This window comes from Hyposmocoma kahamanoa, unplaced genomic scaffold, assembly GCF_003589595.1.
Source record: "Hyposmocoma kahamanoa isolate Upper Pololo Valley unplaced genomic scaffold, ASM358959v1 98236, whole genome shotgun sequence".
NCBI classification, from domain to species: Eukaryota; Metazoa; Arthropoda; class Insecta; order Lepidoptera; family Cosmopterigidae; genus Hyposmocoma; species Hyposmocoma kahamanoa.
The window spans coordinates 1-16,406 of NW_020655538.1; the positions used below are offsets into that span (position 1 = coordinate 1).

Genomic DNA, 16,406 nt, shown 5'->3' on the forward strand with positions numbered 1-16,406 from the left:
GATCGTTATATGGTCTGGAGACGTGATCGAAATTACGAGTCAACTGGCCAGATCATGGGGGGCGGGGTTCTAATTGCTGTGCGCAAAGACCTAGCAGTACAAAGCCGGCCTGAATGGTCCTCAAGCGCCGAGGATCTATGGGTCACCTTATCTTTGAAAAATCGTAATCCTAGATCCACTTACAAAATGCATATTGGTGTAGTTTATATCTGTGATCAGAATCTCGGTAACTCAATGTCGGTTCAATTGTCTAATTTTGCATTGAATGTGACTAAAATCACATCACATAACCCTTTAGACAAAATAATCATATTTGGCGATTTTAATCTACCTTTTGTCTCGTGGACTGTTGATATCAATGATGGAATATCTCTTATCCCTTCCAATCTCCAAGGTCCACACCAGCTACAATTAATTGATAATTTTAATACATGTTCTCTCTCACAATATAACTCTTTTGCGAACGACAGCCATGGTCGTATTTTAGATTTAATTTTTTCTAATAATGTAGTTCATGTTCATGCTTGTGACCGTCCGCTTATCCCAGAAGATCCCCACCACCGCTCTTTGGTAACTACTGCGGAATTTGTTCAATTGCATACAATTAAGCCGCGCCAATATATTAAGTACTTGTATAATACTGGTAATTTTGATTCAATATGTGCGGACTTGGATGCTGTCAGTTGGCATTCCGAGCTTAATAGTCGTGGTATAGAAGATGCGGTATCATTTTTTTATAACGCTATTTATGGCTTGCGTGATAAATATATTACTACTACTGTAGTCTCGCCTTCTCATAAGTACCCTTTATGGTATAAGCGACCTTTAATTAAATTATTAAGAGAAAAGTCGAAGTTTCATAAAAAATATAAAACTTATGGAAATGCCTACGATCGTGACTCATTCGTGTTATTGCGTAAGAGGGCGCGTGAGATGGAGGAAAATATGTACTTTACTTATATCTCAAATATTGAAAAGTACATAAAAGAAAATCCCCGCGCTTTTTGGTCATTTATAAAAAGTAAAAAACCAGTCTAACTTGTACCCCTCTGTGCTTGAATACGGTAACCGTTCGTCTGACCAAGGTGACGAAATATGTAATTTCTTTGCGGAGTATTTTCATTCAACTTTTCGAAATCACACCCCCTCTAGCACCTTAATCGATTCAGTATCAAATGCTTACACCGACTCATGTGCTGATATATCTACTGTTGAGGTAATTGAGACAAATATCTTAAAGTTAATGAAATCTTTGGATTTAACGAAATCTGCAGGCCCGGACAACATTCCCGCAATTTTAATTGTTAAATGTGCAAAGAGTCTAGTTCTTCCACTCTCTCTCCTGTACCGGCGCTCTCTTTCAGAGGGTATTGTCCCAAGTATTTGGAAGACTGCCTTCATCACCCCTGTTTACAAAAAAGGCCCTAAAAACAAGGTAGAAAATTACAGGCCCATATCGAAGTTAAGCCTGTTTGCGAAGATTTTAGAAAAAATTGTCTATTCACGACTATATCCTTCGCTGAAACAGTGCATTTCGCAGGATCAGCATGGTTTCTTGAGAGGTAGATCAACCACTTCGAATCTTTTACTTTGTGCAGAATTTATTACTAAGTATATGTCTGAACCATCACAAGTTGATATAATATATACGGACTATTCCAAGTGCTTTGATCGAATCGATCATATTATACTATTACAAAAGCTTCAGAGAATAGGTATAAGAGGAGACTTGTTTAGATGGTTTTCTTCTTATGTTAGAAATCGATGTCAAACAGTCGTTTTAGGAGGTTATTCATCTTTGTCTATGGGCATCCCTTCTGGTTTAACTCAAGGATCATTGCTAGGACCCCTACTTTTCACAAATTTTGTTAATGATATCGCTTCCTGTTTTCTGAAGTCTAAAATACTTTTGTATGCCGATGATATGAAAATTTTACGTAAAATTAATGATATTAATGACGCCCATTGTCTTCAGGACGATCTTGTTAGATTTCAAAATTACTGCATTATAAACAAATTGGATCTTAATGTTTCTAAATGCTATGTAAGTACCTATACCCGAAAATCCACAAAAATATTATATAACTACACATTATATAATGCTTCCCTAACTCGAGTAGATTCGATTAAAGATTTAGGGGTGACTTTTGACAGTAAATTGATATTTGATCAACATATTGATAATGTTGTCAAAAAAGCAAGTCGTTCGCTGGGTTTTGTACTAAGAATGTCCTCGGAATTTAAAAGTATTAAAACTTTTAAAATACTTTTTTGTTGTTATGTTCGGAGCCACCTTGAATATGCCTCTCAGGTATGGAATCCTCGCTATGAAGCGTATTCTGCACGAATAGAATACATCCAAAAGAGATTTTTGCGTTACCTACAATATCGAGCCGGTATATTTTTGCCAAACTATGAGACTAGGTGTCGCAAATTTCACTTTCTGCCTTTGTACAGACGTAGAGAAATTGCAGATTTGACTTATATTATTAACATAGCAAACGGCACTATTGACTGCCCCGAACTCCTTGAGCGAATAGGACTACGCGCAGGCAAGGTTGCACTGAGAAATCATATAACCCTTTACGTTCCCATAGTTAGAACCAATTATAGGCAAAATGCATTTATAAGTAGAGCGTCTTGCTCATATAACAACTTATTGAATAAATATAGTGATGTAGACCTATTCAACACTAGTGCAAGTAAGGTAAAACGATTACTTAGTGATTATTTCTTTTCAAGCATTTAGCTGAATTTATAATGTTTTTAATGCTTACTATCCATTGTTTTTTAAGTCGTCAACTTCCTCTCCACCTACATTGTATCAATCTGTGGAAGCTTTTAATTAGCCCTCAGCATACATGCACTGATCTGTCAGGCATGTACTATATTTAAGCTTTTATTATTGTTACCTAGCTGTAAGTTTTCCGAATAAAATGAAAATAAAAATAAAAATAAAATAAAATACATCGCACCCTTAGTAATATAAGGGCACAATCCAAAAAAAGTAGATTTTTGGGAAATTTGGGAATTGATAGGGACTTAAATAATAAATGGGATCAAACTTAAATAACTGCATATTTCTGTTATATTTTTTGTACTATATGGCATAAGCATGTTATTTGAAAAAATAGGTGTAATGTAGGAATCCAGAATCTTAATACGCGATTTTCCAAAAATCTACTTTTTTTGGATTGTGCCCTTATATTACTAAGGGTGCGACATATTTTTTAAATTTAGAATCATTTTTTGTTCGTGCAAGTGGCAACTCTGAAATTTAAAGTCATTACAAAAATGGGGAAAGTTACGCTGAGACCGCTCGCAAACTTCGCCAAATTTTCAGTCGAGAAAGTGCACCTAATGTGTCAACCATTCGAAGAGTGGTCAAAAAATTTGAAGAAACTGGGTCGATTGTGGATATTAAGACTCCTTTGCGTCAACGTACCGGTCCGTCTCTTGAAAACATTGCTGCTGTAAACGAGAGTGTCGCCGAAAACCCGAAAACATCAATTCGGCATCGTTCTCAGCAACTTCAAATTTCACGAAGCACTATGCAGCGAATTTTGACAAAAGACCTCCACCTTCATGCGTACAAGATTCAGCTAACACAGGAGCTCAAACCAGCAGCATGGAAAGCGCCGGCAATTCGTTCAATGGGTAATGGAGCAAAGTGAACTCGATGCCAATTTTTCGAAAAAAGCCATCTTCTCCGATGAAGCGCTTTTCCATTTGAATGGCTACGTGAATATACAAAATTGTCGAATTTGGGGCTCAGAAAATCCTCATGCAATTCATGAGAAACAAATGCACCCACAACGAGCAACTGTCTGGTGCAGATTTTGGTCAGGCGGCGTGATTGGGCCTTACTTTTTTGAAGATGAGGCCGAAATTGCAGTGACTGTGAACGGCATTCGTTACAGGAACATGATAACAGAGTTCTTGTGGCCTCAACTGGACGGCATGGACCTGGACAACATGTGGTCTCAGCAAGACGGCGCCACCTGCCACACCGCGCATGAAACAATCTACTTATTGCAACAACGATTTCCAGAACACATTATCTCACGAAATTCTGATGTCAACTGGCCACCAAGATCGTGCGATTTAACGCTATGCGATTTTTTTCTTTGAGGTTTTGTAAAATCTAGGGTTTATGTGAATAAACCAGAAACAATTCCTGAGCTCAAATCAGAGATCCAACGCGTCATCGGTGAGATACAGCCACATCTCTGTGAAAGTCATGGAAAATTTCATGAAAAGAGTAATGGCCTGTCATCAGAGCCGTGGTCGGGTAGCCGGGGCCATTTGCCAGATATTTTATTCCATACATAATCGGAACATGTCTTCTTCAAAATATAATAAAAATATCACAACTCTCTCATAAAATACGTGTTTTTATTTTAAAATGAAAAAGTGCACTCTTACTGAGACACACCCTTTATATATACACGTTTCGCCAGTGATGGCGCTGTACGAGCGGCTGACTAGGCTCAGTGAAATATTAAATAATATTTCAGGATACTACACTCGAATATTAAATAAAGACCTCATGATAATATTATAGAATATTACAATAAAAATTGTCACCAAAATTAGGTAAAGAAAACTAACCTGAAAATAACCCAATAAAAAAATGTATTTATGATACCAAATGACGGGACGAACATGTCGTACGCCTGGTGTTAAGCAACACACCTGTAGTACACACATACACACACATAGTAGTTGCAGTGCCACTAAGGGTCGTATTCCAGAACTCTACTCAATGCTCAAGTCAGGACTTGAGTACACTGGAAATATGACACTAATGGAAAGGACTTGAGTATGATTTCTAGTGCTTTAAATCATACTCAAGTCCTGACTTGAGCATTGAGTAGAGTTCTGAAATACGACCCTCAGACCTTTAGCGCCCAGATACACGAGGAGAAAGTTTTCGCGCGGTTGCCGCGCGGCGGCCATAACGTATATTACATGTGGCAGAGTTTATCAAATTTAGGTATATTCAGAAAGTTCTTTATTATTTTTAGGACCAAACTGAAAACTTATTGTTTTCTGCTACTACGAACAAACATCTGAAGCGAAATACAGGACATCAAGTTTGTAACCCCCAGCTTCTACAGGCCGTACTCAATTAACTTTTTTGATGCTTTGATAATGAATCACAAGTATTGATAGGCCTCTTTAACGCACGTCGTCAAAAACACTGAGTCACAAAATATACGTGATGTCCCCATCATTCTTTAAAATTGATGAGCGATTTAACGACATGCCGCGTCGCCTGCTGCCCCGTCAGTCGCCATCAGACGCTTGTCGACGATGGATCTGTATCAATGAATTTTCTCCGCCTGTTCTTATTTTATTCATATTTTATTCATTATTCATAGTCAGCGCTCGGATTACGGAACGCGAAAGACGCGTTGCAATACCTCGCCTTAAATCGCAATAATCTGAAAGACACTTCCATTTATCGTCACCCTGAGAGATAAGTTGCAAAGTCTCATAATTATTCCTGTAATTTCACCAAGACCTTTACCCTTCAAAACCGGAACGCAGTAATGATCACGTTACTTCGCCTCCTCTGACATTTCATCTAGGTGGGACTATCATGTCTTATAAATTAAGTGCACAGATACTTTTGACCTACATACATACACACACTACATATATATAATAATATATAATACTTACGCATATACAATATTATTCACATATTACCATTGACTTACAAATAAATGGACGATGGGTCTAATACAAAAACCACGAAAAAAATGTCCCAAGTCAACCTATTCGAAATTTAAATTGTAATGTCATCGCAGTATCGCGCTGTCAGTAGAACAAATGAAGACTAAAGCGGAGTGTCGCGCTCTGTATACGATTTTAGCGCCTTACAAGTGCGGACACTTTTTAGCGCGGACCCGACGTCCATATATTTGTAAGTCAATGCATATTACACAAATGCAGAAGTCAAAAACTGCTGAAAAAAACATAACACATACAACTATCTTCCTTTCCCCGCCAAAATCTTAACCACCAAAAATTACCAGCTGCAGTGGCATCTAGCGGTGTAATTGGTATCCAGAACATTAGAGTGATAAAAATGTCTTTGAAATTACTTCAATACAAGTACTTCTAATTATTATTAAAACATTCTAATTATTATTAAAACATACAACTACCGTATTTATATATCATTATATAATATTTCCAATGTTTAAAGATTGACTACATAAGTTACAATGATTGAATGTTATGTATGTCTCCATTTCTGTTCTGACACAATGAAATCATGTTCCGGAAAGCACAACTCGCGGCCTCTAGTGGCATACGTGACAACCACGAAGTTAAAATTAGTAATAGTATCATAATAGTATGAATAAAACAATGACTACCTATTTAAATATTATTATGATCAGAGTACAGCAGCTTCAACGTTACGTAAATCAAGTTATTATTTATTTAAATATGATTTAGGGTCGTATTCCAGAACTCTGCTCTATGCTCAAGTCAGGATTTGAGTATGGTTTAAAGCACTCGAAATCATACTCAAGTTCCTGCCATTAGGGTCGTATTTCCAGTGCTTGTGTTTCCAGTGCAATCCTGACTTGAGCATTGAGTAGAGTTCTAGAATACGACTCTTTGTCTGGCTTTGGCAAGAACTTTATCAGTTATTGTTTCCTACTACTCCCATACCAAAATTTTCCGCGTTTCTCAAGTTTTATCATTATTATCCAGTATATAAATACTATTATAATAATTCCATAATCCTTACTTAAAAATTGTATCACTTTCCATCACAGAATTATGCGTATTTTTTTTTTATAACATCAAGCGACGGGACGAACAAGTCGTGCGCCTGATGGTAAGCTACACGCCCGTCCAAAACAGTTACAGTGCCAATCAGAGCTTTAAATTGCAAAGATCTAAGGGGCACTACCACTGCGCCTGTCATTCTGAGACATAAGTCCCATGTGCCTATTGTTTCACCAGCACCCTTACCCTTCAAAACCGGAACACAGTAATGCTGACATTACTGCTTGGCGGCAGAAATAGGTAAGGTGGCAGTACTAACCTGGACGAACTCTTTCACAAGAAGCTCTACTGGTACTAAAAATTTTACCCTTTTTATTTTATTCATTCCCCGTTTTACAGTAGTAAATTGATTTGCCCAATAGGCGTAGCCAAAGTAGCAAAAACAAATCGCAACTGTTGCTCAATAAGTCGAAAATAGATCGCCATGTCACGCCGATATCCCTTTTCTTACTTACACTTGCCGAGTTTAAATTGCATCAGGAAAATAAAACTCAGGCCATTAAAATTTGCATAAATCAAAATATTATGTTTTTATGTGTAACGTTACAATAAGTATATGGTAAGAATTACAATTATTATAAAAATAACATTATGCTCAGCTATGTCACAAAGCTTGTTTATCGAAAAAAAAAAACGATTGTATGTGAAAAATCGTCGATATATTATAAATAAAATCGACGTATCACATTTTTTTACTATACAATCGTAGTATTCGTTATAATCTAGGCACTTATGAGATTATACTAAAAGTAAAAAGTTAGACAATACTGTCTCAATTTCACTCTTAAGAAAAAGAAACAAAATACTGTTAAGATCACATGGAAAATCATTATTCAATCGTTTATCTGGCAGTGCTCTTTTTCTGTCAATCCGGTTTCGGTCCACGTGCGTCATCGATACATACGCTAACAACTCAGGGCAACAAACCACGCGTAACAATATTTGTATGGCAACCTTTCACGCTGGCGACATGATAGCAAGAGAATTAATACCCACTACACTTCGAGCACCGTTTGGGCGCTCGGCGATTATGTCCGCCACTTACAGGAATTCCGTTTCGAGATTCCGTATATATATCACACACATACGTTTATGTCCGTTCGGAATAACAAGACTCAGGATGAAAGACACGAGGCAATGAGTCCAGATGTTCTCGCAGCGAAAATACGTACAGAATTTAAGACTGTGACGACAAAATCAAGTTACAAAATCTATGGAAGACTTGCATTCGGAACGGCTTTTTCCGTACAGTATTTCCGATTCGAAATTCGGACCCTACGGAATCACCCTACGGAATTTCAAATCGGAAAAAAATCGAACGGAATACTGTGTCTGTGATAAGTCCGTGATTTATATGGTTTTGCTTTTGATTCCGACTGTATGTGGCCGGCATAATCACACAGACACATTTAACGTCATTTGCAACATACAGCTGCGGCATGGTGAATAGATTCAAGACGCACTTAACGACTGCAAGGTTTGTCCACACAAAAAGCGCGATGAGAATGGGATACGTTCCCATACTTCCGCATCGTTTGAATGAAAAAGTTTAATCGTGTTTTTATCGCCAAACGGCCATGATGAGTAACTTGCCACAGTGCTTTGGAAATATATGCTTGTTTTGGCGGTGATTACGCGACAGAAAGCAAGCATAATGTTCTATACAAATATTTCTCACATACGCAGCGTTAGTGATCCTACAATTACCATTTCCGTAGGGCATAGTACTGACAATCTGTCGGAGAATCACTGACGCTTCGTTTGAAGCGCTAAGTGCCTTCACGCACACGATAGAACCTATTATATCGACACGCCGCCGATAACATATTTAGAACGGATTTACGGATAAAAAAAGTCTGAAAGTACACTTCCCGTTCTTCTTATTGTTCTTAACGCAGCATACATGGGTGCTTGCGCTGGATACAGAAATTGCGTTGCACGTGACAGAATACTTCTTACATCGTTGTTTATGCAATATCGCCGATCTCTTATGCTAAAAGCATATATTTTGATAGGCGTCTTTTGTTAAAAAAAAACGATAACAAAAACTAAAGATCCGTCTCTCGTATTTCAAATGGTTGTTCCTCATTCTCCTTTTCAACCATTATTTTTTTGGTTTCCGTAATGTCCTTCGAAATTGATGCACATCGTTTTCTGCTAGGACTATTTTCTATATTAAAATTGTTTATAGTTTTTAAAGGTGATCGTAGAGATATATTGCTAGCGTCTTTATCTACCGCTAAGTTGCTTATTGAAGATGTCAAATCTGAAGGCACATTTCCATCAAGACAATACATTAGCGAGTCACTTAATTTTTCCTCTATATCGTTAGATTTGTTCAATATAGACAAATCTATAGGCGTTGCGGTAAGGACCGATCGACTCAATAGATAATCTCTGAACGGTTCTGTTAAAGATTTCGTTCGGTTAGTCATTTCGTGGGAGATTTTGAAATTTGGTACTAAGTCGCTGCCACATAGAGTTGTGTTTAGCTCGTCTTCGATGAAGTTTGGTCGTTCGTGACTGATAATGAAACGTGTGTTTTCTGAACGGAGTGGACTGGCATCGGTGACCGAAATTGAGCGGGCGTCCAACGGCGTTTTTGTTCGAGGTAAAGATGTGTTTGTCGAGTGGTGTGACCTGAAATTGGATACATTTTAAGTTACGAGCACCACACACCGAATGCAGCGCGGTGTCTTTATCAATTCGATCGCGATCGAAAATATGTAGGACGTATCCAGTATTTAAGTTTTCACGAAAAAGCAAAGTTTCGGTCTCTTTACAGTAGGTTTGAGTAGTTCACGAACTAAGAATTGTTAGGAATGAATTCCTAATGACTGAAAGGAAATAATTCCTTGTGTGAATCAAAATTATCTTTATTTCGTAGATAAGCAAATTACACTAGAAATCGTCACATTTACACTATTTTTAACACCATACTGTCTTATCATTTATATAATCTCTAATAGAGTAATATCCTCTCTTTAGTAGAGTTGCCTTTACATGATTTTTGAACTTATCAAATGATAAGTCCAAAACAGCTTTTGAAATCTTATTATAATACTGAATTCCTTGCCCCACAAAAGAACCGAGAACATAGTACAGGGAATTCCCTAGTTTGAGACCCTGGTCTCAACCCTGGTCTACCTGTAATTAGTGTGATTATCTGGCAGTATATTATTTTTATCTTATTATCGTAAAGAAAACTATGCTACCAAACTTAACAATCTTCATAACTTAACGATGACTTTAATGTGTTAAAATCGCTCTAGCCACCAAGTACAATAATTGTATTTTTTTTATAATATCATTTAACGGGACGAACAAGTCGTGCGCCTGATGGTAAGCTAAATGCCTGTCCATAACAGTTGCAGTGCCACTCAAAGCTTTAAATTGCAAAGATCTAAGACAAACTGCCACTGCGCCCGTCACCCTGAGATATAAGTTGAAAAGTCCCATGTGCCTGTAATGTCACCAGAACCTTAATCTTCAAAACCGGAACACAATAATTCTCAAATTACTGCTTGGCGGCAGAAATAGGTAAGTTGACAGTACTTCACTGGACGAACTCTTTCACAAGGAACTCTATTGCTCTAGGGACCAAGTACAATAATTGTATGACAAATTGCAGGACAATTAAATACAAATATTTTAAGCCGTTGCGATTTCAACCATGTAATTTTATAATTGTAAAATATCGTACCTCTCACAAGAAAACGAAGATCTGGATAGCATATCGTCTTCAGAAGACACGAAGTCACTGTCGTTCTTCGGCGACATTGATTGGTAAATATCAGATTCAGCTACCGATTTGTCTTTTTCGTTGGTCTCAGGAAGGCTGTCGCGTTGCTCGGAAGTTATTATTAAGGGTTTTCGAGAACGCGGTGTCATTATCGACTCCTGGAAGGTTTAAAATGTCCTTTTATTTATTGAAAACTCAATATGTAAGAAAAAAGATCCGACCGTAATTTTGCTGGGGATCAAACTCATACAAACAACTTTGCCATAAAAATTTGGTGGATTGTCAATTTCATACCGAAATGCATTAGTCTTTCTTATTTTTAAAGTTGAATTTTCTTCTCATAGACAACGTGGGTGACCTTTGACCTCAGTCATCTAAGGTCATTGAACGAAAATTAAAAATTGGGCTTCGTCACGACTTGCACATAATTGTATTATTTATGCTAGTTTAAAATTTCATACATATAGGTTGAGGAAGGGCCGTGAGTAGATTGTGAAATTTGAATGGATGCTAAAAAGTCCGTTTTCGATAATTTTAAAATACTTTTTGCTTGTTGTAAAATATTCATTTCATTGAATATTATGATGTTTTACTATTATAATACTCTTTGCTTTTTTTAACCGACTTCTAAAAGGAAGTCAGGAGGTTCTCAATTCGACTGTGTTTAATACACACGTAAACCTCCTACGTAAAGTATCGTATGTCGAAATTGCCAATTTTACAGGGGAGCGTTTTAAAGTTTTGATTTCACTGAAATGAGCGTAACACGTGGCTTTAGCATTTCTCGGTTTTTTTTCGGCAGAGCTCGTTATTCACACAGAGTATTATAAAATCCTAGATATCGGTTAGATGAACAACCACAATTTTTTTTATCATTTTACAATTTATTTTAGCATTTCTATGCTAAAGTCAAATAATCATTTATTCCATAGGTAACATTTTTACACTTGAAAACGTCATTTTTTAAGCTACTACTCGTTCACTACGCTGATCTCCCTGAGAAGAACGAACAAGAAACTCTAGGGATTGCTCTTTTTAAATAAACTTAAATGCTATGGAATACACTTTGAATCATAATTGTGTGGAATCTAGACTCTTGTTGTCTTTCCATACTTTTTATCTAACACATACTCTTCTATTTTATAATATGACTATTCAATTAAAAAATACTTTTAATGTAAGTTTTAAACTTAGGAAATAATAATCTTAATATATTCTCCGGAATCTTATTATAAAAACTTATACAGTTCCCCATAAAAGAATCGTTTACCTTAGTTAAACGAAATCGTAGTACCATGAGTTTGGACTTATTATCAGTTTGGACGTATTATTTACGGGCATACAAAATATTTGAGTAAATGTTCTGTGATGCCACAGTCATGATACCAGTCTCTTTAAACTCTTCACTGAGAGAAACTCGAGAACCAAAACGGTACACAGAACGAATCGCTCGTTTTTGCACCACAAATATGGTTTGTATGTCTGCCGCTTTACCCCACATGAGAATCCCGTAGGACATAATACTATGGAAGTAACAAAAGTAAACTAGTCTAGCACTAGCAACATCGGTAAGCTCACGTATTCTAAGGACTGCGTATACAGCAGATCTTAATAGGGTGGCTAAAGAAGACATAATATGTGGAAATCATTGAAGTTTACTACCTAAGGTCACTCCCAGCAAGACTGCTTTCTTAACAAGGTCTAACTTTTCTCCAATAATTTGTTAGCATTAAACCAATAAACTACCTTTGAGAGGGTGTCGTTAATATTGTCATAGTTAACGTCATGTCTCTCTGTTTAAAAAACCAAAGATCCGTCGTCAGCAAACAACACTATTTCGCAAAGGTTCTTAACAAGAAATGGTAGATCATAAATATAAATGAGGAATAAAAAAAGGTCCAAGTATTGAGCCCTGTGGAACACCCATTTTTACCGGAGAACCCAAAGAAGTCACTCTATTTATGTCTACTTTCTGAATTCTACCGTTAAGATATGACGAGACAAGTTCCAACGCCTTGCCATTTATTCCGTAATATTCCAGGTTCCTAACAAGAGTAATATGGTCCACACAATGAAATGCCTTTGAGAGGTGACAGAAAACCCCAATAGCGTTTTGGGACCTTTCCCAAGCATCAAATATAAGTTATAGTAGCGCTACCCCCGCATCGCTAGTCGATCTACCACTAGTAAACCCATATTGTTCACTATGAAAAATGAGATTCCTACCGAAATAAGACAGTAATTGAGTCAACATATCCTTTTTGAATATTTTACTCAAAGCTGGTAGACCCGGGACCCGGGACCGCTGCGTGGCGGTCCAGCATGGTAACCGTTTGGCCACGGAAGCAGTTCGATATGGTAGTGTTTTTGAACATTTAGAATAAAAGTTTTGCAGTTGTAAGTAAAATATATTATTATATTTTTACTTTTTAAGATTTCAGAGGGAGGTATATCCAATCTATGAGTATCACTTAAAGTTCAGGTAAATATATATATTCAACTGCCTCCGTGGCCGCACGGTTACCATGCCGGAGGTCCCAGGTTCGATTCCCGGTTGGGAGAAATATTTGTATGGACTACATTTATTTCTCTCATGTGTTTGACTGTAATTTGTGGTTGTCTATGTGTATGTCCATGACACCCGCGACACAGGGTTAACCTAGTGCAGGGCTATGTTGAGTGTGTGCGTTATTATTATTATTATTATTATTAAATCCTATTCTGATCACAAAGAGCTGATGTTAAAATTACTTTAAAAGATGCAATTAACCATGCCATTTCATATGCGCTGGCTCTTCATGTTTAATCTACTTAGTCCAACATTTAACATAAAAACACAAGACAAACAAGAAAAGCGAAAATGTAGGTGACAAGTGAACATGAAATACGCAAAAGCATAAGCATGCGGACAAACCTGCATTGCCTTCGAAAGTTTCTGCGTGGATTTCGTTATAGGAGACATCGAGGCTCTTCTAAAATTAATTGTGTATGGCGTATGGCATTCTTCGCTTAAAACCACCTCCGACATCCCCGGGGTGCTTGTTAAATATTGGATTTTCGACTCTATCTCCTCGTGTTTAAGTTTCTTTGGTGTTGTTGAAGTGCCCGGGACATCTTCGGGGTAAGTAACATCGGTTTCTGACCCAGTGTCTTGTTCATCGAAGCAGGAAACACAAGATGTGGGTGTTCCACGAATGATTGTACTCCTTTTTTGGTACTTTTTGTTCAATGTTTGTGACATTATCTTTGAACGGAACAGTCTTGTGCGTTTCTTTGTATTTTTTGGAGTTTCTTCATTTTCAAGGACGCTTAAATTCGGTTCGGACACGAATTTCGGGCTCAGTTTACGAGATTTATTCAATGCGCCTTCTGACAATGTACTCTCGTTACTAGCGTCTGATTCATACTCCTCATTGTCATCTAAAGACTCGGAACTAGCGATTTTGTTAGCTAAATTCTTTAATACAATGTTTTTATGAGAAACATCGACTTTGCTATCGTCTGTGAAACGAAGTTTTCCTTTGGTTTTCTGCAAACATGCATTAGGATGTGAGGAAAGTTAGACAGACACACAAGTAGATTACGTACCAAACGAACTGACAGCGTATTAAGAAAACTAAAATAAAAAAGAATTAATATGTTGCACATTGACTCAGTTTGTATCTATACGAAATGTAATTTTTTTTGTTTTTTGTTTCAAACAAATGACTCGGACTCTACTGGTATTGGTCATTAACCAGTTATGTCTAATATATTCATTTCACAACCTTATTTTTGAATTTACCAATTACCAATTTAATTTTGTAAATCAAATATACGTTGGAGATAAAACTATTTTTAAAGGGTCCATGGTCGCGGTTGACAGTCACAGTCAACCGTAACCATGAAAAAACAAACATACGCGATTTAAATCCGAAATAATAGTTTCATTTCCTATGTGTAACAATCGCGAAAACCTAAGAACTCGACAAATATATGTTATTTAGATCCGAAACTAAAAATTATTTCTTTTGTAGTTTGTAACTAGTTCAAAAACTGAATTTCTTGAAAAGTATTCGAACACGCGGAATCCGACTGCAGCTGGTTGGAGAAAGCTCCGAGGCGAAATAAAAGGCGTTAAATAGCTTAAAATTGGACGCTATTTGGCCGTGAATATCGTTTTACAACTATTATCGTGCGGGCTATATAAAACACAAAACACGCTTTCAGATTTTACTTGACGCAGTTGCGATTGAACCTGTGGGGCTCCACACTTATGTGCAAAGTTATGTATAGATACATATTAATTTGTTTTACATAAAAGAACTTCAGTTTATTACATTTGACCCTCGTCAGTTCGTTTGAAGCTACATAATGTTAAAAGAATGACATCACGATGCATGGATGTTAGTTACACATATGCAACAAGAGGCAGAATAAATAAATACAGTAATTAAATAAAAAGTAAAAGTAAAAGTAGTAAGTAAGTAAGTAAAAGTAAAAGTAAGTAAATAAAAAGCAAATAAATTTCTTGATATAAAAAGTAAAAATGAGTTTCCCCGGACAGCATGAACAGAAGTAGTTTTTTCAATTCACGATATTTCAGGGAGTAAGCACAGCCTTTCACATGAACAAGTTTTGTACAGGACTCTGAGTAATCGCGAAAAAAATAAGAATTATCTCATTCATGTTACTTGAGTACATTTGAACATTTAGTATAGAACAGCTGATATTATTCTCGATTAAAGTCTACATAAATTCACATCATAGTAATTCACCTCCTAAAAAATATCGCGAAATAAAATAACCCTCTATTAAAGGGCAATAACAAGTCATACGTACCTCTTCTACCGTGTTAATGTTGGACCCAGAGCCCTTCTTTGGTGTCTTGTTGAGTAAACCTTTGTTGAAAATGTGCCTCTTGATAGAGTCGCCGAAACTTCTTGACCCGGCTACTTTACCTGTCCTTTGAATTTGTATTGGTGTTCCTTTAATATGAAATTGTGAAATATTAAAGTACATAAGAATCTATAATAACCCAGTGGATGGCTCTTCTAATGGGACATTTTGACTTAACAGCCTAACTTTACTGGTGGTAAATATTGTGTACCGCCGGCTATTGTTCAAATAAACCAACACAGTTGTGTTCCGAATTAATGGGTAAGGTGTTCTCTAGTTTGTTTAAGCATAGATGCTTACCAGCACCTATATAGTACACCATATAAAGAGTGCTTTTTAATGAGACAGTATTTTATTTTTAATGATAATAAGACTCGATTTCTTATAAGAATAGAAGAAAAGAATCGGCACATCAGAAGTTTAATAAAATGCTTCATAATGGTCAAGCTTAATAAAATGTTATTAATTTTGTATGAAAAATTTCTTTCACATTTGACCAAAGAGTTGACTATGCGATAATTGTTTTCACAAAAAAGACTTAAAGGTTCCTAAACTCCGTCTAACCATTTATGTAACGAAGATTATTCAAGTTAATAAATACTGGTACCTGTCTTATAAATTATAATGAAATGAAATAAATTATAAATAATTATTGTAAGTAAATTCTTATTGTTTATTATGTCACTGAGGATTACAAATCCTCAATCTCAATCCTCAATCTCTAGCAAATCTAGTGTAATGAAGTAACCTTTGCACGTTGTTATAAAAAAGTAATGAATTCTTGAAAAAAATATATTTTCTGCACATTTCTTACAAATATACATTGATTTGGTGTTATTTTTACTTTGATAACGTATATTTATTTAACAGAGACTATTCATTTAAAAGCGAGGCTTATAAAACGTAAATTATTGAACGTCGTTAAAAGGTCGATGAGCAGGACGTAAATGTTAAAGTCCATCTATTTAACAATATT

The 16,406-nt window shown here is 36.3% G+C and overlaps 1 protein-coding gene across 1 annotated transcript; it reads right to left on the bottom strand.

Annotated features, from left to right (window-relative positions):
* Nucleotides 1-7,373: 7,373 nt before the first annotated feature.
* On the bottom strand, nucleotides 7,374-15,519 carry LOC113238782 (the record flags this gene model as incomplete). The annotated part of the gene is made up of 4 exons (XM_026475614.1): nucleotides 7,374-9,450; nucleotides 10,514-10,710; nucleotides 13,467-14,081; nucleotides 15,374-15,519. Coding segments are annotated over 4 exons (1,550 nt in total), but the record flags the coding sequence as incomplete, so codon positions are not given.
* Nucleotides 15,520-16,406: the final 887 nt, after the last annotated feature.